Source organism: Taudactylus pleione, unplaced genomic scaffold (genome assembly GCF_031769625.1).
Source record: "Taudactylus pleione unplaced genomic scaffold, aTauple2 ptg000041l, whole genome shotgun sequence".
Classification (NCBI taxonomy): Eukaryota; Metazoa; Chordata; class Amphibia; order Anura; family Myobatrachidae; genus Taudactylus; species Taudactylus pleione.
The window spans coordinates 66,714,194-66,741,135 of record NW_028284443.1 but is presented as its reverse complement, the minus strand read 5'-3'; the positions used below and the strand labels follow the sequence as shown (position 1 = coordinate 66,741,135).

Sequence of the window (26,942 nt, the reverse complement as noted above, 5' to 3'; positions counted from 1 at the left end):
CTTAGACCAACAAGCTACAGGAAGCTTTACAACTGCTGTGCATAAAAGCGATGCCTTGATGAACACACACACAAAAAAAAAAATACAGAAAAAAAAAAAATATAGGATTTTTGAACTTACTGTAAAATCTGTTTCTCTGAATCCATTTGGGGAACACAACTGTACATTGTGGTACAGAGGGCACTAGTGCTGGAGTAGGGCATAACTACACTACTGACTTGTTGGCCTCTGACTGCTCCACCTTTATGCCCCACCTCTGGAAAGGCTTCAGTTTTCTTACCAACAAAGCCCATGAGAAGGACTAAAGAAGCCATTCAACATATCAGCCAGACCTAAAATACTAGAAAAACTGTGGAATGGATTCAGAGAAACACATTTTATTGTAAGTACAAATAATCTTTTTTTCTTTTTCATCCATATTGGGGGACAATGATATGTTCCTTGGGGATGTTCTAAAGCTGCCCCCCCTAGGGAGGGTATGCTCAACATTTGCTGTGAGCTGAACTTTTTTTTCCCCATAATTCTTGCATACAAAAGAGATTGAACCTGTATCGATCACCGACAAGGTGGAACAAGCTGTTACCTGATCAAAACACACTCAAAAACATAGACTTGGCGAATGGTGGCTCTGATCCATTGTAAATTAGATTGCTTCGAGTCACTCTTGCGTAAGGAGGCATTTCTCTCCACATAGTTTAAGACTCTCACTACATCCAAATGATTATGACAAGTGGACAAGTGCAGATTAATCCAGTGAATAAACCAGAACTAGTTTCCTGATGAAGATGAATTATATGTTTGGGTTGACTGGGAGGGTTAGGTATGAAAAACCTATCTTTGTGGAATGTAAGATAAGGAGGTAACAAGTCAAAGCTGTCAGCTCTGACAGCCTCCTTGCGGATGAGCTGGCTAACAGAAAGTAACATTCCGAGTGAACAATTTCAGCTCAACTGATTAAGGAGGCTTGAGTGAAGACTACTGAAAAGCAACGAGTACCAAATTAAGGTCCCACCTGGCCATAGGCAGTATTGTCAGACAGTTGGATGTTTAAAACATAATGTAGGATGGTTTCTAAAAGATCCACCTGCTTGTGCTGAGAAGATATAGATAAAACAGAAAAGTGGAGTGCTGGAAGGAGCAAGACACAATCCCACATCCACACAGTCCCTTAAGACCTTAAGACAGACAGGTGGTGTCAATCAAAAAGAAACTCCATTCTTTATAAATCATAAGCCTTCCAAACAGCTTCCTGAGGAAGCTGGTTTGCAAGTATACATAATAGTCTGAATGACCTGCTCTAACAAACTCTTTTGCTCGCAAGATCATGGCCCCAACAGCCATACTGTGAAATCTAGATGGGTCAAGTCCTGATAGTAGAAAATTGGATTTTTGTACTCACTGTAAAATCACTTCCTCGTCATCCACCTGGGGGACACTGCGGTACTTATACATGGTTTACAGTGTGTAGCACTAGGAGTTTGGCACTAACTAGTCAAAAGAAGCTCCCCCCCCCTCTAACCCCTCCCACTTCCACCGAATCCTGTTTATTCGTTTAGCAAAGCAGCCAGGAGGGAAAATGACCACAACTATTTTAAAGTAGGACAGTCATCCATATTAACAACAAATCAGGGAGGAATCCTCAGATGGATTATGAGGAAGGGATATTACGGTGAGTACACGATTGTCCTCATGTATCTATCTGGGTGACACTGCGGTACTTACACATGGGATTTCCCAAAGCAAGCTGAGGGGTGAAAGGGAGGGTATCGCTCGGCAAAACCGCATACAGAATTTATCTAAAACTGGCATCCCTGTACCAAAGGTATGGAAGCGGCAACATTTTGTGAAGGTTAGTACACAGCTCAAGGTTGCTTCTCTGCACAGCTGTTCCAGTCGCGTGCCATGGCGAACCGCCCAAGATGTCCCAACAGCATGAGTCGATTAAGCCGAAGATAAGCCTGAACAATCACATCAGAGAACAAATAGGCTTGTCGGATGCTAGAGGTGACCCACCGAGCAATAGTACTCTTTGAAACCGGCCAACCTCATTTTGGGGCCAAAATAAAATTAAAGTAAACCTAACAAAAAAAACTTAGGATAAAAAAAGGTGGGCCTCATTCCTGAGGCACTAAAATAAATTCTGAAGATCCTGTGGATTTGGAGGGGGAGGAGTTTTCTTTTAAGTAGTGTGCTAAATTTCTAGTGCCACACACACTGACCTACAGTGGGGCAAAAAAGTATTTGGACAGCCACCGATTGTGCAAGTTGTTGTACTATTTGGACAATCAAAAAGTTTAACTCAATACTTTGTAAAGTAACCTTGGTTGGCAATTACAGAGGTCAAACGTTTCCTGTAGTTCTTGACCAGGTTTGCACGCACTGCAGGAGGTATTTTGGCCCACTCTTCAATGCAGATCTTCTCTAGATGTGTCATGTTTTGGGGCTGTCGCCGGGCAACACGGACTTTCAACTCCCTCCACAGATTTTCTATTGGGTTGAGGTCTGGAGACTGGCTAGGCCAATCCAGGACCTTGAAATGCTTCTTACGGAGCCACTCCTTAGTTGCCCGGGCGGTGTGTTTGGGGTTATTGTCGTGCTGGGAGACCCAGCCACGTTGCATCTTTAATGCTCTTACTGAGGGAAGGAGGTTTTTCCCCAAAATGTCACGGTACATGGTCCCATTCATCCTCTCCGTAATACGGATCAGTCGTCCTGTCCCCTTTGCAGAAAAGCATCCCCAAAGCATGATGTTTCAACCCTCATGCTTCACAGTGGGTATGGTGTTTTTGGGATGCCAATCATCATTTTTCTCCCTCCAAACAAGGCGTGTGGAGTTTATACCAAAAAGTTCTATTTTGGTCTCATCTGACCACATGACATTCTCCCAATCCTCCTCTGGATCATCCAGATGGTCACGGGCAAATTTTAGACGGGCCTGGACATGTGCTGGCTTAAGCAGGGGGACCTTTCGGGCGCTGCAGGATTTGAATCCATGACGATGTAGTGTGTTACTAATGGTAACCTTTGTGACTGTGGTCCCAGCTCTCTTGAGGTCATTGACCAGGTCCCCCCGTGCAGTTCTGGGCTGATCCCTCACCGTTCTCAAGATCATTGATACCCCACAAGGTAAGATCTTGCATGGAGCCCCTGGTCGAGGGAGATTGTTCGTAATTTTGTATTTCTTCCATTTTTTAATAATTGCGCCAATCTCTTCTCACCAAGCTGCTTGCCTATTGTCGAGTAGCTCATCCCAGCCTTGTGCAAATCTACAGTTTTGTCCCTGGTGTCCTTAGACAGCTCTCTGGTCTTGGCCATGGTGGAGAGGTTGCAGTCTGAACTGGTTAACTGTATTAAAGACACCTGTCCACACCCTCAAACAGTCAAACAGGTGCCATTAATACAGGTAACAAGTGGAGGCTAGATGAGCTTTCTAAAGTAGTAACAGGTCTGTGAAAGCAGGAATTCTTGCTGGTTGGTAGGTGTCCAAATATTTATTTTCCGCAAGAATATACAAATAAATTGTTTAAAAATCATACAATGTGATTTCCGGAATTTTTTGTTCTGATTCTGTCTCTCACAGTTAAAGTGTACCTATGATGGAAATTACAGACCTCTCATCTTTTAAAGTGCAACAACTTGCACAATCGGTAGCTGTCCAAATACTTTTTTGCCCCACTGTATGTGTAAGCACCGCAGTGTCCATCAGATAAATGAAAAAGGAAGGGCCTTGACATAACAGGTAATTTGTAAGTGACTGACATGGTATCTTAACGATGTCTTGAGTTCTTGTTCAATAGCAAAGCAATTTAGTTGAGAGGCCATAATGTTGAGGCCGCTTATTGGCTGTTGATTGACAGCCATGCGGCTTACAGCCAATCAGCGGCCTACTCTAGAGCGGCCTCTGATTGGCTGGCGGCCCAGCAAATGATGGAAACCACGCGGTCTTCGTCATTTACCAGGGAAGAGATGTATGTGGAAATACATACATCTCATCAATGACTGAGGGGTCCGCATTATTTCGGTTTGTTATTTTGGCATGGCCAGGACTCTACTGGAGATGAGGACCAACCTGTGCCAGGAGGTAGGCGATTTTTTGTTTTGTTTTTTGGGAAACCCTTGGATCACTACTGGAGAAGGGGACCGATCACCAGGGAGAAGGTAAGTATGCGTGAGTGTGTTTAGTGTGCAATAAAATTGTACTTTCTACAGTGAGTGTGCGCTGTGGTTTTTTTTTTAACAATTTAATGCTTTGGACGGCAGCAATCAGCACCGATGCCTGCGTTCTCAATGCAGGTGTTTAGTTGAGCGCATTTATATAGAAACGTAGAAAATAAATCCTATAGAAGAAAAAGTGTGCCCTACTGCATGGGCACTAAAATAAAAGTTTTTCCCCAAGGGGCATCGAGGGGGAAAAGTCAGACCAACAAGCCTGTAGAGCTGTGCCCTGCTCCAGCACTATACCGCAAGGTACAGCAGTATCCCTCAATATGGATGAAAGAGGGGACAAAAAATGGACACCATTCCATCCTCTAGAACCTACCATACGTATTACAGGAAAAAGATAAAACAGAAAACAGCTAACATTGGTACTTTGTATTTAACAAAAAGGAAATTCTTTCTGTACCTCTTGGTGGCAAATCCATGTCTCCAGAAGTTAAACCAATCAAATTAGGCCTCTGTGCATGCACATGATGACGATATATAGGTCTGGAAGTGTTTGTCATACTTGGTGCTTCTGGATTATAACCATCAGCTTCATATGTTTCTGAGAACAAAGGAATAGGTCCAGTTGCAACTACACAAAAGAAAAAAAAAAGAAAAAATTGTGAAGGAAACAGGTTTTACAAATAACAAGGAAACAATACCATTTAACTAATGAGAATAATCACTCAAGGATATACAAGGCCTAGTTAGGTGTGGCTAACAAGCCAGCCTGGTCTGGATGACACCTCTGTACCTGAGAGGGGAGTAAATGTAACTGCAAAATAATGGTGTGTGAAGCACATATGCTAGAGAAGGAACTTGCAGAGATCAATGTCCCTTGATGACGGGCTACAATCTTAAATGTTCTTATCAAAATATGAACAAAAGCGCAAGCTGTTATTTGCTTGCTAGATACAGAGTTGCAGAGGTAGTGACAAACACCAACAATTATCTTTTTGTTCAAGATAATCACTCATACCTGAAGAGAATAGGGATGGTGGTGGACCAGGGGGAGGAGGATGGTGAATGCCAGTAGTCACAACAGTAGGAACAGAGCTAGTGGCAGAATTTGGGGGAGCATCCATGCCAGCAGGCTGTAATGGTGGCAGAGGAGGTGGTGGTCCTGAGTAACAAAGCTAAAGTCAATAAACATGCAAAGAACGCACACTATACACAAAGTGCAATCTGCAAAGCAATCACTTGCACAATACAAAAGCAATGGAATAAAAGGAAATTAATATTTCTGTACTTACCATTGCATTATTTTCTCTTAGTTCCTATGGGAGACACTGGAAACTTTGGCTACAGCCAGTGTCACCAGGACCATGGGCACGTTTCAAAACAATCTGTCAGCACAGGCTGCTCACCCTGTGCACCCCACCGACCATCAGCACAGGCTACTCTCACACTACACACCGTCAGCACAGGCTGCTCTCACACTGCACACCGTCAGCACAGGCTGCTCTCACACTGCACACCGTCAGCACAGGCTGCTCTCACACTGCACACCGTCAGCACAGGCTGCTCTCACACTGCACACCGTCAGCACAGGCTGCTCTCACACTGCACACCGTCAGCACAGGCTGCTCTCACACTGCACACCGTCAGCACAGGCTGCTCTCACACTGCACACCGTCAGCACAGGCTGCTCTCACACTGCACACCGTCAGCACAGGCTGCTCTCACACTGCACACCGTCAGCACAGGCTGCTCTAACACTGCACACCGTCAGCACAGGCTGCTCGCCCTGTACAGCTCACCAACTGTCAGCACAGGCTCGACCTCTACTACACAAACTGTCAGCACAGGCTCCACCTTCTTTACAACCAACTGCCAGCACAGGCTCCTCCCATTCTATATCCCATAAGCATCAGTTAGTCTCTATTGTCCCAGTATGGGAGCATGCAGGCTTGGTGACTCCGAAGCAACAGGAGGGCTGCTGGCTCAGAGAAGGACAGAATAGTGGAAAACCTTCCTGCTAAGCCTGGAAGAGCCTGTGCTAATAAGCCGGGTTTGAGATCTGTCCAGGCTCCGCATGGCACTTGCTATACCAGGTCTCCAGCGTCCCACCATAGGAAGAGAAAACACAAAAATAGAAACTGCACTAAAAAAGTTAATTTACCACATTTTATCAATTTATTTACATTTACAAAAAGGTTTATAAATAAATAAAATCAATCAGCTGTAGAATATAATTTTAAGATAAAAATTAATAGCGTCACACAACAGGATATTTGTTCAGTGCCATTTCTAAATACAGTGTGTTTCAAAAGACAGTTTCCAATGTCTATGGAGACAGGGTGTTAGTGTACACAAGCGCATGAAGAGGAGTCATATGCAACTGGCTGATAAATATATTGATCAGAGGCCAATTTCCTGCTGTACCTGTTACTGGAGGAAGACTGGGTGGAAGAGGACCTGGTGGAGGAACCGGTGGTCGCAAATTCACAGGAGGTGGAGTTAAAAGGGATGGCGGGGGAGGAAGTCCTGGAGGGGGTGGTCCATCTACAACAGGAGGCTGCGCTGGGAATGGCAGTATTCCAGGTAGATTTACATCTTCAACAACAACAGGATCACTACCGTGATCAAAAGGACACATATCACCTCTCATACAAAATCCCTTCTCTGAAAATACAATAGAAACAAAAATTATGAATTGCAGAGTACAGCATTGCACAGTAAATTGGAAAAGAAACTTTTTACAACCATTGAAAAATTATTGAAAGATACCTATATTGCTAAATCTACATGCGCCAACACCCAAGTTATTTGTTGAAATTTAAATACTAAAGATGTACTTTTGCGCAGACTGAAAGCTATGCCATATAGTGCAGCAAATGTCATCGGCAAGGAACAGGCAATATCATGAAACTAGTGAACACAGGTCAATTGCATGCACAGTAATGCCCAAATGTAAAAACCTGTCAATACAGACGATAGACAAATAAAATAAAAAAATAAATACAGCTTTAAGTAAAGCAAGGTTGGTTTTGCCTTTTAACTAATTGTATCTTTAAATCTAGCGGCAATTCTCGTCAGCATGAAGATTTTGTGTTTCATCAGCTCAATGATAAACAGATTGCGTACCATCATAATCCCTGCAGCGCTTCTTGGGTATAGGTGGTCTTCCGTAATTGCTGTGGTCCACTTGATCTTCATGAAATTCTGGCCAGTTTTCAGATGCGCTATTACCATGATGTGTTGGAGCAATAACGGTAATCGTGCTACTTAGGGTTGGGACAGGATAATGAGCTGATCCAATGTGAGGCACTGAAGATCCTGTCTGGAAATTATTGTCAGATGGTTCTGATCTTTCTAGATCATATTTTGGTTTTCCAGCTTCCTTATCTGTAAACATCAAAAAAACAAAAAAAAAAACTTAAACCTGAGGTGAATTAACAATTCAGCATTAGTATAATTTCACTTGAAGTTAGTCCTTGGGGTCAAACACCACCTTTAACTAGGTATATAAATAGGTAAAAACCAAACCAGGACATAAATGTATTTTTCTAGCTCTGAGGACTACACATCCTGTATCTGTATTTCACACCTCTGCTCCTTGTTCTGCTGTGGCTTCTATCCCTGTCTCTATCACGTTGTCTCTCTTTACTCCAACTACGACTACGACTTCTGCTATAACTACGACTTCTCCCTCTTCTTCTTGTATATCGATCTCTGTAAGAATCTCTTCGAGGCAGGTTACGGTCATACTCCCGTCTCCGAGAGCGGTCATCTTTCTTTCTGTCATCCCTGCTCCTAGGTGCAAAGCACATAAAATAAAACACAAATTGTCCAAGTCAGCATAAGAAAAAAAAAAGGTCCTAGGGAAAAACACATCATATTCTAAACAACAGTTTTAATATTGATGTTTACATTCAACATGAATATTAAAGGCTAAGAAGTACACAACTGAAAGTTATTGTGGTAGACATTAAACATGCACTTTGCTTTGACATGAAGGAGTCTTTCACCACAGAACTGTCCCAGGACATGGGTTAGTACTGCCCAGGATGAGCCATAAAGTTGATTATGTAAAGAGTAGTTAAAGAACACAACATTACTGTTAATGGTGAGGTGCAACACAGATTAGGCCTTATTGAAAATTCAGTGAATTAGGATAGTAATTTTAATACTTGCATTCATACATATAATGGACAACACAAAATCACCACCATTGTATAAGCCACCATATTTAAAGGTGTCAGAGGTGTTAAACCAGACCACCGCCCTCCCCCCCAAAAAAATCACAGGAGTGAGGAGCACAGCTCTGTGTGTTATGCTACTGTTATACACACTATACTAGGCCACAAAATGGCTGCAGTTGAATGGATCTAGTAAAAAGGAGGCCCCATCACTGCTCTGCACAGCACCCCTGCCCCACCCCCCTCCAGTAATAACGGACCACATTCACACACAAACCATTGGTGCCAGAATGTACTACAAACCCCCCCCCATCCTCCCCGGGGCCACATTCCTGAGCACCTACCCCCCCAAGCAACCAACCCCCATGACCACACTACATAGAGTACCCCCAGGCAAACCACCCCTCTGCAGCAACATTGCTGTGCAGCTACCCCCGGGCAAACACCAACATCCCCCCCTAAGGCCACACTAATGAGCAGCTACCAACCCCACCCCAAGGTGTCCAACCCCCCAGCAACCAACCACAATGGCCACACAACTAAAGTGGTACTGGCCAGAAAACAACCCCTCCCCCCACCCGTCGTGGTCACACCACTATCCCTCTGAAGCCTCTCCACAATCCCTGGCCACGCATAGACCCTCTTACTGGAAAGCTCTATGCAGCCAGAGTTAGGCGACAGCGGACGTACAGGAGTATCAGCGCAGACTGTGACAGACAGCAGAGGTTAGCACAGGCCGGGATGGAGAGGAGAAGTCAGTGCAGTCGAAGGCCAAGATGGACACCGGCACAGCATTCACCGCAGGTGACACTAAGCACATGCACTCCTCAGCATGAAATGAACACCGCAATACTAAATAAATGATAAAAATAATAATAATACTAATAATACAGGGCCGAATCTCTTCTGGGGTGGACGAGGATCTGCTTTCTCTCACCCTGCAAAATCTGGTAGCCAGGTAGTAAAATCTGGTAGCCATGGCGACCTGGCCCCCAGGATTTGTCGAGCCGTGTTAAACTATGGGTAAATAAAACACACAAGTAGCCTTCCACCTATAGCACCAATCAACAATGTTTTACCTAGTATTCTTTGAACTCAGTACTTTGCTTCCACTCAGACGGGCTGCTGTTGTATCAACATCTTGCTTCAGTTCTTGGCCTCCTGCTCTGAAAGAGTTTTGAAGGGAAGTACTCTCTCTATCAGAGTTACTTCTTTTTCTATTGTTCTCCCTGTATGAAGATATGAAAGAAAAAAGTTGTTAGAAGAGAAAATATGAGATATGGTAAGAACTTACCCTTGTTATCTCTATTTCTACGAAGTCCATAGGGTTCCACAGGATACCTTGGGGTATAGGTGATGACGTCAGTCTTCAGGCACCACAGAGTTAAAGTTTTCAGCCTCCCAGGGTGCATCTGGGTCCCTCTCCTATACCCCGCCCCCGGGCCAAAGCATCTCAGTTACGTCACAAGCCATAGGCCGGAGGAGGAGAAGAAAGAGAGAGAAGAAAAAAAAAAAATCTGGACACTCACAGGAATCACATTCTCACCATAGGGAGACGGAAAAACCGGTGACCAGAATAAAGCCCATCTGCAGTACAGGTGCGACAGGGCGGGAGTCCTGTGGAACCCTATGGACTTCGTAGAAATAGAGATAACAAGGGTAAGTTCTTACCATATCTCATATTTTCTACTTCAGGGTCCATAGGGTATCCACAGGATACCTTGGGGATGTCCCAAAGCAGTATCCTTTAAGGGTGGGGACGCTCCTGTGCTGAGAGGAGAATCCGCCGCCCGAAGGAAGCATCCTGAGAGGCAAAGATGTCAAAAGCGTAATACCTCACAAAGGTATTGACAGAAGACTACGTAGCAGCCTTGCAGATCTGAACTGCAGAGGGACCACGTCTAGCTGCAAATGAAGGACCCACAGACCTAGTGGAATGAGCCCTCACCAAGGAGGGAACTGGAAGACCTTCATGATGATAAGCTTCTGAAATTGCCATACGAATACAGCCTGCCAAAGTCTACTTTGAAGCAGGCCAACCCTTTTTACGGAAGCCATAGAGGACAAACAAGGCATCCGACTTCCTAAAAGAAGAAGTGCGGTCAACATAAATTCTCAATGCCCGCACAACATCCCAAGTGGCGTCACCCACTGAAAGTCCAGGTGAATTGAAAGCCGGCACAACAATTTCTTCATTGATGTGAAAACTGGATACCACTTCGGGAAGGAATCCCGGACGAGTGCGAAGCACCGCCCTATTCCTATGAAAAATCAGAAAAGGGGGTCTACAAGAGAGAACCCCTGAATCCGAAATCCGTCTGGCCGAGGCAATGGCCAGAAGGAATATGGTTTCAGCTGTAAGCCATTTAAAGTCCACTGAGTCCAGTGGTTCAAACGGCGGCCCCTAGAGAACTCTCAGGACCACAGCCCAATTCCAAGGCGCCACCGGTGGAACAAAAGGTGGCTGAATGCGAAGAACACCTCGCATAAAGGTGTGCACATCAGAGAGCGCAGCAATCCTACGATGAAACCAGACTGACAGGGCAGACACCTGCACTTTCAGAGAAGCCAGGCGAAGCCCATGATCCAGTCCAGCCTGTAGGAAAGCCAACACCCTAGACAGGCGGAACTCCCTAAGGGAATACCCTCTAGTTCTACACCACCGGAAGAAAGTATGCCACACACGATGGTAGATTCTTGCCGAGGAAGGTTTACGAGCTCTTAGTATGGTTTGCACCACGGAGCTAGAAAAACCCTCTGGACCTTAGCATGACCGTTTCAACAGCCACACCGAGTCAGGTCCGGGTGAAGACAAGGACCCTATGACAGCAGATTCGGTCGTAATGGTAACCTCAGAGGAACGTCTACTGACAGACTCTAGAGGTCGGAGAACCAGTGCCGTCTGGGCCACTCGGAAGCTATCAACAGTAGCGTACCTCCTTCTTGATTTGAATTTCCGTAATACCCGCGGAAGGAGGGAAAACGGAGAGAAAAGGTAGGCAAACTGGAACGTCTACTAGACGGACAGGGCATACACCAGAGACGCCTTTTCGTCTCATGTTCGAGACCCGTACACCGGCAACTTGTTGTTGTGCCGGGACGCCATGAGGTCTATCTCTGGAAGACCCCACTTGTCCACCAGACTCCGAAAGACGTCCTGGTATAAAGACCACTCTCCCGGTTCCTCCTTGCTGGTTTAAATAGGCCACCGTGGTGGCGTTGTCCGACGGGACCCTGGAGAACCGGCTGTGCCCGCTGGAGAGCTCTTGACACCGCATGGAGCTCCAAAATGTTTATTGGAAGCCCCGCTACCGCCCGAGTCCACCTGCCCTGAAACAAGTGTGGACCCGTGACAGCTCCCCAGCACCGGAGACTGGCGTCCGTTGTTAACAAGACCCAGTTCGCCACCCAGAACGGGCGACCCTTGTTGAGGTGGGTCGTCTACAAACACCAGGTTAGAGACAGGCGAACATCCGGAGTGAGCCCCATCGTCTGGGACTTGAGACACTGAGGCAATCCATTCCATCTGGACCGGATCAATAGCAGCAGAGGTTTGGAGTGACAATACCGACACCATTGAGCCCAATAACCTCTTTGCCAAGTGTATCGACACTCGACGACACTGCAGACAACTGCGCACCCTCAACTACAAAGCAAGGATCTTTGCCTCCGTCACAAAGATCCACTGCTGCCTGGAGTCCAATAAGGCCCCGAGGTGCAGGATCCTCTGAGACGGGGTGAGAGTGGACCTCTGCCAGTTTGTCAACCAGCCGTGACGTTGCAGTACCGCAATCGTCAGATCCAGATGGTGTAAAAGAAGCTCTGGAGACCCCGCTATCAACAGGAGGTCGTCCAGATAAGGCAACAGTCGGACTCCCTGCGTCCGCAGGAGAGCCGCCATGACCTTGGTGAATACCCGTGGAGCAGTCACCAGGCCAAAAGGCAGTGCCCGGAACTGGAAATGTTCGTTGCAGATTGCCAATTTGAGGAACTGCTGATGGCGCAAAAGAATAGGGACATGCAGGTAAGCGTCCTGGATGTCCAATGACACCATGTAGTCCCCAGGTTCCAGTGCCAGAATAATGGACCGCAGGGTCTCCATCCGAAACAGAGGCACCCTCAAGGACTTGCTGAGGGCCTTTAGGTTTAGTATTGAACGGTAAGACCCATTGGGTTTCTGCACCAAAAATAGAATGGAATAGAAACCCAGGCCCCTCTGGGAAATTGGAACATGCACTGCGACCAGCACCGGGCGAACTGAAGCAGGCGCACCCCACTTTGGGGTCCCCCAAAAGGAGGCCTGGACCGTCAGGCCGCAGGTTTGTTATCTGACCTAGGAGCCGGACGTCTGGTACTCCAGACCTGTTTCTTGGGCTTGGACAATTTCTTGGCCCCAGCCTGCCGTGGAAAGGACTGTACTTTAGGCCTACCTTGGGCCCTTTGAGGCCAAAAGGACGACCCACCAGCACTAGAAGGAATCGTAGCAGTCAGAAGACATGCAGATTTTGCTGCTGCCAACGTAACTACAATTTTGTCCAGATCTGGACCAAATAGTACCTGTCCAGACCTTCTAATCCCTTTTTGGAATCCGCGTCCGCTTTCCAAGAACGCAACCATAAGGTGCGACGAGCAGCCACAGCTGCAGAGGAGATCCTAGAGGTGAGCATACAAATATCTAAAGCCGCTTCATTAATGTAAGTGGCCGAGTCTCGGAGATTGCCCACCAACTCGGTCTGTTCAGCCGAACAGTCAGAGTCCAAAGACGCCTCCAAATTATCCGCCCAGCGCTCCATAGCTCTGGCTACCCAACACACGGCCAGAGCCGGTCTGGATGCTTCCCTGCAAGGGAATAAACGGATTTGAGGCAGATCTCCACCTTGCGGTCAGTGACATCCTTCAAGGATGACATCGAAGGCATAGGCAACGTGGCACTTTTGACTAGGCGTGTGACATGTGAATCCACTTGCGTAGGGGATTCCCGCTTAGAAAAATAATTGACCGCAAACGGATAAGCCACGGCTAAGCGTCTCTGGGGCTGAAACAGTTTACCTGGATTTTTCCACGCCTCCTCTAAATGATCCACTAATTGATCAGAAAGAGGGAAAACCGTAGCCTCACCCTTAATATCCTTAAAAAGGCATATATGAATGTGGCCACCAAAGGATCAATATCCTCAATAACTAAAGCCGAGCGGACCGCTCGAATAAGACCAGGGATATACACTTTGGACTTAGCGTCCGGCTCTTTGGTACGGAGAGGTTCTTGGTCAGATAGATCCAGAATCTCCCCATGATCTGACGTCTCATTGTCATCCCCATAAGGAGCAGATAAAGACGCCACCGGCCGTTATGAGGCCGCAACACAGACTCCCCCTGTAAAACATCGGACAATTGCTGAACCGATGTAGTTAAGAGTATTAACCCACGCAGGCTCCGGAGAAACCTGGGAAGGGACAGGGAGACTGTGGGGTACCATCAATTGTCTCGGGAACTCCCACATGGGTGACGACACCACTGACTGCTGGGACAAACCCGTCTGGGTAAACGCAGGTGGCGGAGCTAGCTGGCCCACAAGGGTTGTAAGCGCCTTAGCGAAACAAGCCCAGGGAGGTTCCTGTACCGGGACCGTGACCATAATCGGCCGTGACAGTGCCAGGCACTGGGGGCATAACCCCTCCGCGTTACCCTCCCCCTCCGCTATTGGTACCTTACATTTAGTACACATGAGCTGGAGAGGAAAATCAGTCTCAGACATGATGGTAAGTATGTGACACACACACCTATACGTATTGGTATAGTGTGAATAACACCGCGCACCGCAAGGGCTTTGAGCAGAGCAAGATCAGGGACAGTAATAAAGCTGACAGTAGAAAGTGAAAGTACAGACAGCAGGCTAGCAGTTCAGTCACATACAATGCAGAAGAAACAAATCCCTGCACTATTAGCGCTGATTCTCAACTAAGACCCTCAGGCTGGTAGGACTCAGCGCTGCATACACTGACCTGTGACAAACAGAGGAGAGGTATGCTGGGGGACCCAGACCGCAATGCCACCGCTCACAGGCTTCCAGCAGTGTTCACCATGCTTTAAAGATGGCCACCGAGGAGCAGAAGATGAAGGAGGCCGGCCTGGGGAGGACAGCTGACACACTGTGGCCAATCAGGCAGAGCAGAGAGGCTGTGTGCAGCAGGGGAGGCGCCGGCTGTGAGACAGGGAAAGCGCGCTCCCCTGGCATGCATTTAACCCCTGGGACGCCGCAGCGCATGCCGCTCAGCAGCGGCCCGCTGTCCCAGGGGGTAGTGGAAGCGCAGGTTGGTCGCCTGGCTCCACGCTGCAGCCAGTCCCCAGGGAGCCCCCTGCCTGGGGACTCAGGACCATGTGACCAGCGGGGACCCACCGCGGGACCCCGCTGCTTATCTGCATCCCCTTGGATCCGGCCATGGTCCAAAACATCTGGGGACACCGCTAGCCGTGACCCCAGATGTCTACCAGCATCCCCGGATCAGTACCGGCGTTCTGGTACCGGCGGGGTGTAGGGGAGACGGCATGGACGTCAGTACTGACTGTCCATGCTGTACTCCCAGATGTGCAGCCAGCGCTGCCTTTAAAAGAAACTTCAGGGGCTCTTCATAGCCCCCCTCTGCACAGTGCCTCCGACTCCGGCCAGGCACCGACGAAACTGAGATGCCTTGGCCCGGGGGCGGGGTATAGGAGAGGGACCCAGATGCACCCTGGGAGGCTGAAAACTTTAACTCTGTGGTGCCTGAAGACTGACGTCATCACCTATACCCCAAGGTATCCTGTGGATACCCTATGGACCCTGAAGTAGAAATAGGTGTTCTTCTGGTGATGCCAAGGTAGAGCAAAAACCACCTGCTTACCAACTGCAGTATAACCATTTGCTAAAGGAAATGTTTAACCTATTGGCTTGTAGGGGCCCTACCTACTACAACTTTATCAACTCCAGACCTTTTACCTCCTTAATTTGATAATGAAATAACGAGGGAATAGCCCACACCTGTCCATGAAATAGCTTTTGAGTTGATAGTCCCATTACTTTTGGCCCCTTAAAAAGTGGAAGGCACATATAGAAACCATTGTAATTCCTACACCGTTCACCTGATTTGGATGTAATTACCCTCAAATTAAATATGAAAGTCTGCAGTTAAAGCACATCTTTGTTTCATTTCAAAGCCATTGTGGTGGTGAATAGAGGCCAAAATATGAAAATTCTGTCAATGTCCCAATATTTATGCACCTGACTGTACCAACTATTTCTTAACAGACCAGTTTAAAAGGAAAATAAAATTTAAAAGCATGTGATGTACGGGACTCAGAAAATAATATTTTCTACGTGAATAGAATGTAATGAATCATTCTGTGAAGTGTGAAAGGGTACATGCTTGTTAAATGCATTTTCTATTTAAATATACTTCAGAGATTGCTTTGGTATGAATTAAATTAAATAATTAAACTGTGAAATGTTGTGATTTTTTTTAAACCTTGTGATGCACAGGACAATTGAAAGTGATGCACAGGACTTGTGTGAAATATTACGTGTCTTCTAGCCTTGAAGGCTGTGTTTAGCATTTTGGAACAATGATATGGGCAACTTTATGCTTAGTTAAAAAAATAATAGTTAAAATTACTTGTTTCTACCATGGCCGGATTAACAATGGGGCGGATGGAGCTGTAAGCTCCAGGCCCTCCATTGTAAATAGGCCCAATGTTCTCAAACTAGCCGGCCGAAGTTCCGTCCACCCTACAAATTGTATGAAATGAAAATACTGTCTGCCAGTTCCACCCTCTGGCCTGTCCAGACTAGTTATTGCTCACCTCAGACGACTGAGCTGTCGGGTCAATTTCTAATGGCCTCTGCTCTGTAACTCCGCCCACTGACAGCTGCTGAGCTGCGCCCAGTATGTTGCTCTGCTGTAACGCTGAGGAGATTCCCGATTAGTGCAGGAAATACTCAGCAGTGTCTGCTGTGCTACTATTGGCTGAGTGAGATCACACACAGTCACTCAGCCAATCAGAGCACATACACTCCCATCCCCACACAGTAACTGTCCAGTCAGGAGACTGCTGGATTCAATTTCAGGCAGAAGTCCAACATGAACACAAGAAAAATTGTAAGTCTAATGCCAGTGTGTCACATATAGGACTCCCCCTTGAAACCTCCATGTTCCGTAAGTCACTGAAAATGAAATTGAAAAAGGAAACTGGTTGTTGGGTCATTTACAATGGACAGCAGTATCCTGGGGAGATAGCACAGGTTATTGGGTCTGAAGGTGAAGTTTCAGTAATGATTCAGCACGGTAGAACTAAACCGTGGAAATGGCCAATACAGGAAGATAAGGTGTTTTACACCCAGGGCAACATTGCAAATGCAAGAGGGTATTACTATTTCCCAGATTTAGGCCCGTATTCAATTACAGGCAAAAACCCGTTATCGCCGATGACGTAATTTTCCCCGTATTCAATTACAAAGACTTTTTGACGGTGCAAAAAGTCTTTGTAAAAAAAAACCCCCCAAAAAAACCAGGGAATCGTTTTCTCCAGCCTTTAGCTGGCAAAAAAATAAGCAGAACTGGGTTTTAGGAGTGCAGGCTTAAAAAAATAGCCTGCTTCCCTTGGCATGCCCCCTAAATACAATGTGTGTATAAAAAAAAAAAAAAATTAAAAAAAAAAATGGGGGACCAAATCCTAAAGTAGCAAAATAGATTCCAGAGGTGTTCCAAGGTATGCGGCAGGTGTTTTCTTCATTGCGGGTAGTAGCGGCAGGTGCATTTTTTGAAGAATTTTTAAAAATCATTTTAGGGACTTAAAAATATGCTTGCACCCATTTTCATGTACACCAAATTTGCTGGGCAGTTATTTTTCCCCTCCAAAAAATCCTAAATGCTATTCTTAGTCACTTCTTCACAGGCGCATTTAGGCACCTGCCGCGGCTATTTAAAAATCCGACTTCCCTTCAGCAGGTAAAAACTGGGGGTACCCATAGTGAACCCTCATGTCTGGACATCTTTAAGGGGGGCCAAGGATGATTCCCCGAAAATCAACAGTTTTTTGCCGCTTCAAGTTTCGCCGGGTTCTGCTTTTGCGTCCATACAAATTGAATACGGGGATAATCGGGCACACGCACGATACTTTTCTGCCTGGAAAACAGGCGAAAAGTCCAGTTCGCCTCAAATTGAACATGGACTTTAGTTTGATTTGTGTGATGCAAGGGACAGACTTTTTTATCTCTATTTTAGAGCAAATATAAACAATCTTAATTTGTTCATGAATTTTAGTTACGTATTCAGACTACAAAGATGAGCTGTGGTGGTTTTGTTGGGTTCCGGACTATAGACAAACAGTAATTAGTTAGACAATGTCTAGATAGACACCAGATGTTAGACCGTTAATAGTTAGACAAGGATAAAAGTTCGACACAGACAAAAGTCAGACACACTAAAGTTAGACATGTAAAAAGTTCGACAGGTACAAAAGATTGACAGGATCAAAAGTTCGACATGATAAAGATCAATAAAAATGGTTGATACTTTCTTTTAGAGTTAGGTTTGGGGTTAGGCACCAGAAGGGAGGGTTAGGTAGCAAGGGGAGGGTTAGGGTGAAGATTAGGGCTAAAAAACAAACAAAAAAATTGTCGACCATTTTTGTGTCGACCATTTTCATGTTGAACTTTTGACCCTGTAGAACATGTCTAACTTTAATGTGTCTGACTTTTGTGTCAAACTTTTTTCCCTGTCTAACATCTGGCATCTATCTAGACATTGTCTAACTAATTACTATCTCTCTCTTATACCACACCCGGTTTTGTTTTGTGATTATTATTATTAGTACAGTATGAAAATGTTGCCTTTTACAGTGATGTACGGGACGAAGCTGGTTAAATTTAAATGTTAATATTTCTGTGCATATTTAAGCTATATGGCAGATTTCATATTTAATTTGAAAATACTGCATACTGAGTAAAGTGAAGATAAGGTACTTCCAAACAGTTACAATTTACAGAACAGTGTGCTGTGAAAACGGTTATAATTGACGATTGTTTTTTACGATTTGTAACTTTTACATTGGTGTAATGAAAAACCTATCTGAAATGTAGCTTAAGGGGCCTATCAATTAGCAGATAAATTGAACGATATATAGTTCAATTTATCTGCGATGGATAGGCCCCTAACGATGAGACATGCACACTCCCGCAGCCAATAAATTGAATCTTTCATCTCTCTAACATGTTGGTCAATTATCGCATATCGCTGCCAGATATTAGAAATATCTGGCAGTTTATATGCGGTGAACGACGAAAGATATTAGCAGCAGCTACAGAGCGCTGCAGAGAAAAAAAATCCACTCCCTGAATGTCATGCGATATCGTTCGCCAAAATCTGTCAAGTACATGACCGATATCGTTCAGCATAGCCACCGGAATTTTCAAGGGATATCTTTTCTTTCATCGCTCAGAAAAACATCTGCTTATGGATGGCCACTCTAGAGGCAAATCAAAGTAGTTTCTTATACTTTGGAATGTGTACATTTAATAAATATAAACAAATTGCTGGTTAGAGAAATAAATTTTTTTGTAGTTTATGCTCACTTTCTGGAGAATTGCCCTAAAGTGAAAAACTATATTCCTTTACACCAGGACAAGTAGAATTCTGCAGAGTCTATGACAAACATATGAAGTAGAATGTCTCTTTGCCCACATGTTCTCGATAACTGGGTCCGCAAGGCTCTTTTGCTTAAACCCATGGCTCTAAAAGTGATGCCATTAAAACAAGTGCTGTTAGATGCTAGAAAGAAGCAGTCACCCTATCTCAAAATGTCACGCCAAAAAGGGAGACCAAATGTGACTGAATGAGAGCTCAACATGACTGGCGTAACAGGGCCTACCAGGGGCCATGAATAATGCTGGGTACACACTACACAAACCTGGCTCAAGCGCGTGGCTGATGGCCGGCCAATCGGAACGCTATGTCGGTCAGCTGTACACACTAAACAATATATTGTGTGAACGCACGATATATCATTCAGTGGCAAACTCCAGGAGCATGTCGTCGTTCAAGATATGTTCTGATCACCTGCACTTCTTTCTGCTATGGCATGAGGGGACGTTTTAAAAAAAAAAAAAAAAAAAAAAAAACCCACTACCGTGGCCAGACCGCACACACCTTGATGGACAACATTCAAATGGCAGGACGCTTACGTTTGCAGTAAATACCTATCACACCAGATATTGAAAGATATCGTCAACCATCCTGTGAATTCAGTGGATAGAACTTTAAGTCTGCATGACCTATTTTTTTTTTTTATAAACAGCATAGTATTTTTTTTTTTAAAACATTTTTATTGAGTACATCACAAATGAGCAATGAGAAACATTACGTCCACAAGACAATAAGAATATAATATAAATCAGCATGTGGTATACAATACAAATTGTACTACGAAATATAAATTTACTAAAGAACAGTTTAAAAAGAAAAAGAAAGAACGTTGCAATGATATATATGAAAAGTAATTGACAACAATAAATCGACAGCAACAAAAGAAATCAAATGGAAAGAAGATAGGGAGTGGGGGTACTTCGTCCTCCAAGGGGGGCAGCCTCAAACCCACAGACGAAAGTTTAAAAAAAAAAAACACCAAAGCGACTACACCTGAATAGGCTCATCTTCTAACAATGTTCTGGTCTCATACCAATCCATGTGTTGAAAGCAAGTTTTAACCTGCAGCTGCGCAGAGGGATGGCAAAGAATCTACAGTATGTAGCTTCCCATAATTTGAATAAGTTCTGCATCCTCACCTCCTAATGAAGCGATGCCTCCAGCCAATCCATTTTAAAAAGGAAAAATAATTAGTCATGAAAAAAGAGAGACAAGCTAGAACGGTTGGGATGAATTCAGTTTTAGAGTATTTTATTATTTTTGCTGCAGAGATAATGAGTTGGAGCTTCTTACTACCTTAGCTAGCCCCTGGGGATGTTACTCCAAGTATGGCCATTCCAGTATCAGTGGCAAGTCATTGAGGAGGTGGGCAGTAGCAGTGAATCTTAATCTGCACCCAGAATCTTGATTGGTGGGAAATCCCACAGACAATGATATAGTGAGGCATCTACACAGGAACATTTAGGACAAGACAGATGGGATTGTAAACCTATCAAGCTATGTCTGGACGGCAAAACATACCCTCTGTAGAATAAACAGAAGTGAATTTCTTGTAATTTCTCTTGCTTGTGCATGTTTAATGGTGCATACACACTGTCACATTTTTCTTCAGATTTGAACGAGAGATTTTAAAAATCATTCAATCGTTCACATCTGAAGGAAAATCTGACATGTGTGCAACGAGGCGTGTTCCCGTTTGTCAGATAACGATATCAGACATCTGACGTGTTTGCAGTCAGTTTTGGACGATTTCCATTCATTTTAATACAGTCAAAAATCGTTCAGTCGTTTATCTGACAGTGTGTATGCACCTTAAGAAACAAGTTAGATCCATCCATCCGAAAATTGCTGCTCCAACAATGTCAACATAAGTGTCTTGTTTATGTAACCAACTTTAATACACAAAATAGTATTTGAATATAGCTTACAGCAGGCATGTTAAACATGTGACCCAAATAAACATTTTATGCGGCCTGACAGTATAGGCCCAAATACATATATTATGCAGCCCAGTCAGTCTTCATTCACCCCTGCCGCGATCGGAGCTCAGCTCTGATCGGGCAGTGTTTACTGTATTTAAACCTGGCAATGCTGGTCTCTGAAGCGATCAAAGACTCAAGAAGCCTCTGATCACTTCAGAGGCCAGCGTTCCCAGTTAGGCGGTGTACGGGTGGCATCATGACATCACCCGCGATGAGAGGACCCAGCGCCGGCTGGATCTAGTTAGAGCCAGTCAGCGGCAGTGTCTACGCGGGAGCACTTACTGCGTGGAATGGGGCGGTGCCCAGCAGCGAGCGTGTAGAGAGGCAAGTACTGCACATGGGAGTGGGGCCTGTTCTACACTGGAGGGGGGCACAGCATAAGGGGCATTACTAGGGGAATAACTGGGGGCACTGCATAAGGGACTCTAATACAGGGGGGCATTGCACAAGGGGGAACTATTACAGGGGGCACTGCATTGGTTTTTATTGATAATAAACCTTTTTAAATTGCATATAAGACTTTTTTCTTGCGGCCCACACACTTAGACTTGGAACATTCGGCCCGGTTGGTATTTTAAGATTGACATGTACGGTTTACAGCATTACCAGGTTAAAGATCAGTGCTGTTAAGGGCTATACAAAATATTTACCCTGGGAAAGGGATAAATGGTTAAAAAAATAAAATAACTAAATACATTTTTTATATTTATGCTTAATCTCTCTAATACCCATTTCACATCAAACTTTCAACAAGAGTTATTGCCAGGGCAACCTGGGTCCAGGTTTGGTGTGAAAGGGTCAACCCAGGTTGTGTAACCCAGGATCCTGACCCTGGTAGCTACCAGTGTCCAACACGGCAACAACCCGGGTGGACTGCCGTGTTAACGGCGTTCCCGGTTTATCTGACCCGGTTCACGCTAAAAGGACCTGAGAGGCAGATCAACAGGACTTGGAGATTATGTCATCTCCAAGTGCTGGCAGATCAGGCAGACTGCACACGGGTGCAGTCTGAAAAGGGACGGCCCGGCAATAACCCAGGTCAAGCCTGCAGAGTGAACACTTTCAGCAACTGTGACACAGCTTGAAAGAGATTTCAAACACTTAGATTGTTTACCTTTTCACACCAAAATACCATATCCAAACACTGGGAGAAACTGGATCCTATAAGCATAGAGTGTGGTAACAGAAGGGGAAGACCTTAAATCTCAAGCTCCTTCCATCTATACCACTATTGGTTGTCATGGTCCTTTTTCTTGTTGGTTAAAAGTGACAGCTTGCTTTATGGCTGCCAATCGCCGCAATTCTTATTTTTAGTACATTTTTATATTATTCTATTTTTTTACTTGACATCTCATATTGCCTACAGCCCGCTCCAACCATGAGATTGCCTCCAGGAAGGAAAACCCTGTCACTGTAGCCAAAAAAGAGTTATGGTAAAACGTAACCTTGTTAACTCTCTTTGAAGTCCATAGGGTCCACAGGGGAGACAATGGTGTTTAGGTGGGACCTGGAGGACCGAACACCAACAGCAAAGCTTTTCAATCCCAGGATGCTCTGGTCCTTCCCTCTATACCCCGCCAACAGTCTGAGGGCAACTCAGTTTTGTTAACAAGCCCAGGATAGGAGAGAAGGAAGACTGGTACACTGAAAATTCTCACGGTCACACAGAGAAGGAAACAAGTGACCAAGAGATTAAACCCATAGAAGTCATGTGCGTCAGTGAGGGTGCCCTGTGGACCCTATGGACTTCAAAGAAAGTTAAGAGTAGGTTTTACTATAACTCTCTTCTTCAGGGTCCATAGGGTTCCACAGGGTAGACAATGTGGATGTCCCAAAGCAGTTGTCCAAGGGTTGGAACGCTCCTGAGCTGAGAGGAAAACTCGGCGCCCGAAGGAAGCATCCCGAGGCAAATGTATCAAAAGGCAGAGAACCTTAGAAAGGTGTGGACAGAAGACCTCATGGTCGCCTTGCATAGCTGTTCAGCAGAGGCGCCACGCTGGGCTGTCCACGAGGGACCCACAGAACTAGTAGAATGAGCAGATACTGTAGCCGCCACAGGAAGGCCCATCTGAGAGTAAGAGTGTGAGATAGTCATGCGAAGCCGTCTGGCCAGAGTTTGTTAGCTGGCCATCCCTTCTTATGGAATCCATAGAAGATGAAGAGGGAGTCCACTTTCCTGATGGCACTAGTATGGTGCACGTAGATCTTCAGAGAACGGACCACATCCAAAGAAGCCTCACCAGCCGAGAGGTCTGGTGATTGAAAGGCCAGGACCACATTTTCCTCATTAAGGTGGAAAAGAGAAACCACCTTGGGAAGGAAGTCCGGGCACGTTCTAAGAACAGCCCTGTCCTGATGAAAGATTAAAAAGGGGGAGCGACATGAAAGCACCCCTAAATCTAAAATTCTACCAGCAGAGAAGAAACAGTCTTCGCAGTGAGCCATTTGACATCCACTGATTCCAGGGGTTCGAATGGAGGTTCCTGAAGTGCTTGAAGCACCACTGACAAATCCCACAGAGCCACAGGAGGAATAAAGGGAGGTTGTATACGTAGAACACCTTGTAAGAAGGTGTGAACATCCGGTAGAAGAGCAATTCTGCGCTGGAACCAGATGGACAGAGCGGAGACGTGCACGGTTAGAGATGCCAGGGGGAGCCCAAGATCCAACCTAGCCTGAAGAAAGGCAAGTATTCTAGAAACCTTAAAAACTTGACGGTCATAGTTTCTAGAAGCACACCATTGGAAATATGTATGCCATATTAAGCGATTCATTCTGGCCGAGGCCGGTTTACATGCTCTGAGCATCGTCTGAACCACAGAGCTAGAAAATCCATTAGCCCTTAGGAGGGATGTCTCAAGAGCTGAGCTGTTGTGGGCCAGGTCCCGATGTAGACAGGGACCCTGAGACAACAGGTCTGGTTGAAGAGGAGCGTCTATGGAGAGACTTTGAAGATCGGAGTACCAATGGCGTCTGGGCCAAGCTGGGGCTACCAACAGTAGTCCCCTTCCTGTTTGAACTTCCAAAGAACTCGAGGAACAAGGGATATTTGTAGAGATACGCCAAATGGAAGGTCCACCTCACAGATAATGCGTCTGTCACGGACCTGCTGGCTGACCCTCCAGATACGCCAATCTGAGAATCGCCGCCCGTGACTTTTGCAGGTCACCTCAGCACGTGTGGTTAAACAAACCTGGTAACTGCCACCAGCAAAGGGGAACTTTAGTGTTAAACACAGGGTAAGCCTTTGCTCTTACCTGCCATACGATTATGCATATTTAGTAAAAATAGGTAACATGAGTAATATGAGGAATTGGGTCATAAAAACACAGGTCCAGAACTAGAATTAATGTTTTAATTCATGAATATCTTCAAAGCTTAGTTACAAATATTACAATGATAATAATGTTAAAAAAGAAATGTATCACAATTTACTCACAATTTCAGAAATAAAAGAAAATAACAAATTTAGAGAAACTAACCACACCATTGACTTAAGTGGTCCTGGGATGAGGCAGTCCCAGTGGACATCTTTCTTACTTGCTATATTCAATTGGACACATTCATGGCTGAGGCAGGACTTCCTACAATCTCTCTGGCTCATCTACACAAGGGAATTAATTCAAATGTGTTTTGTTACCTATACACAATCTGGGATCTGAGAAGATGGGGCAGCCCCTTCCACCTGGAGAGGATAAGGTGTTGTAGGGGCCTGAAATGAAATTGAGCGAACTCCACCATGGCGAAGGTAGACACTATGGATCCCAGGGTCTGCATTGCAGAGTGAATTGATACTCGGTGACTGTGTAGCAGTCTGCGTACCCGGTGTTGTAATATCAAGATTCTGTCTGCTGTTAGGAAGATTCTCTGAACCTGAGAGTCCAGGAGGACTCCCAAATGTACCATTCTTTGTCAAGGAAGGCTTTTTCCAGTTGATCAGCCAACCGTGCATTTGTAGAAAGGCAATGGTTACCTTAGATGGTGGTGAAGAATGTTTGGGTAGCTGGCCAACAGCAAGAGATCGTCCAAGTATGGGAGCAGTCTGGTCGTTTGATGACAAAGATAGGCTGCCATGATCTTGGTAAAGACCCGAGGAGCCGTTGAAAGGCCAAAAGGTAGAGCCTGAAATTGTTAATGTTGCTGTACTACAGCAAACTAGAGATATTGTTGCTGAGAAGGTGCAATAGGTACATGTAGGTAAGTGTCCTGAATATCCAGAGACCCCATAAAGTCCCCAGGCTCCATAACCAGGATAATAGAGCAGAGGGATTCCATACGAAACCTGTACACCCTGATAAACATGGTCAGAGACTTGAGGTTGAGGATAGGCCGATGAGACCTGTTGGGGTTCTGAACCAAGAAAAGGGTAGAATAATAGCCCTTCCCTCGCTGTGAGGAGGGGACCGGAATTATTACTCCTGAGAGCAGTAAGGACTGAATGGCTTTTGGAGCAGCAGGGCCATGCTTGGGTCCGATGGAGGTCCTGTGCAAAAGAACTGCTGGGTGGGGGGGGGGGGGGGGGGTCCACCTTAGGAAGGAGAGGGCATACCAGTGGGAGACCATTTCTCTTACCCAGGCGACTGATGTGGTCTGAAGACTTGGTAGGTGGACGTCTAGTAGCCCAGGTCAGTTTGGTCCTAGGCTTGGAAGCCTTACTTGATGCCTTGGAAAGGACTGACCTTTAGCTTTTCCTTGAGGACGAGAGGATGACATCCGAGGCTTCGCATTATATGCAGAGGGCAGGAATGCAGTCTTGGAAACTGCGAAGGTAGTCACAGTTTTGCCTAATTCTGGGCCAAACAGGATATCCCAAGAATAAGGCAGAGACTCTAATGCCTTTTTAGAGTCCGAATATGCCTTCCATAAGCAGAGCCAAACAATACGGCAAGTTACTACAGAAGTGGTAGATGCCTTGGAAGCTAGGAGAGCTGTATCCATAGCTGCTTCACCCAAAAAGGGGGATGCATCTCTAATGTAAAATATGTAGGACAGCTGTTCCCTCAAAGCATCAGAGGGAAATGACTCTTCTCGGGCCTCTGCCCAACTCTCAATGGCTTTTGCCACCCAGGCCGTAGCCCTAGCAGGACGAGTAATAGCTCCTGTAAGAGTTAATAGATTTTAGACAAGCATCCAATCCTTCTATCCGTAGTCTCCTTCAAGGAGGTTGCAGTATGGATAGGTAAGGTAGCATTCTTGACCAGACTTGTCACGTGGGAATTCACTGCTGGGGGAACTTCACATTTAGTGCAATCAGTAGCGGGGAAGAGGGTAAAAAACTTGTTTAGGAAGCTGAAATCTTTTACTGTGCATATTCCATGCCTCACTTATATGATCAGAGGATCAGTGAGGAAACTCTGGTAAAACTACTTTTTGTCACTTAAATACTGGCTCGTTTGCCTTAGGAACAGGTTCCGTCTATTCTATTTGAAGGATAGATTTTACAGCTCTCCAAAGTGCAGGTATATTAAATGTAGGTGGAGGGTTCCTCATTTTCCGAGGGGGAGTCAGAGGGAGATAGGTTTGCGTCTTCTGCCTCCTCAGATGATCATTCAGAATCGAATAGCTGGGTGGACTGGGAAGATAAAACAGCACGCTTAATAGGTTTACTAGGTGTCTCTTCTTTAGAAGCATTTGTTGAAAGGCTGTAGAGGTATCCGCCATACCTTCTACCTCAGTGCAGAGTATGTCTCCCCATGGGGGAGGAAAAGGAGTTGCAGGGAGTACCTGCAGTGGCCATCCCATAGCTACCACGGGGGCAGTTAGGTGGTCCACAATTTCTGCCAGCACCTGTGAAAGAGTAGCCCAGGGTGGATCCTGAGGAGAGGATATCAGGGCTGATGGGCCCGGGGCAGTATAACAAGATACACAAAGACCATCCTGAATGAGGTCTTCAGAAGCTAAGACTGCTGAGCAGGACTTACAAGACACCAGAGTGGGAGG

General features: G+C 45.5%; 1 protein-coding gene across 4 annotated transcripts in view; it reads right to left on the bottom strand.

Moving 5' to 3' along the window:
* Positions 1 to 26,942, bottom strand: part of RBM26 (RNA binding motif protein 26) — a 157,744-nt gene that overhangs the window by 97,368 nt on the left and 33,434 nt on the right. For all 4 annotated transcript variants that reach the window (XM_088459054.1, XM_088459073.1, XM_088459059.1 and 1 more), the window contains exons 5-10: positions 9,429 to 9,574; positions 7,754 to 7,963; positions 7,291 to 7,551; positions 6,589 to 6,828; positions 5,183 to 5,326; positions 4,625 to 4,795 (exon numbers count right to left, since the gene is read on the bottom strand). In XM_088459054.1, the coding sequence (XP_088315180.1) occupies positions 4,625 to 4,795; positions 5,183 to 5,326; positions 6,589 to 6,828; positions 7,291 to 7,551; positions 7,754 to 7,963; positions 9,429 to 9,574 (1,172 nt within the window). The remainder of the gene's footprint in view (positions 1 to 4,624; positions 4,796 to 5,182; positions 5,327 to 6,588; positions 6,829 to 7,290; positions 7,552 to 7,753; positions 7,964 to 9,428; positions 9,575 to 26,942) is intronic.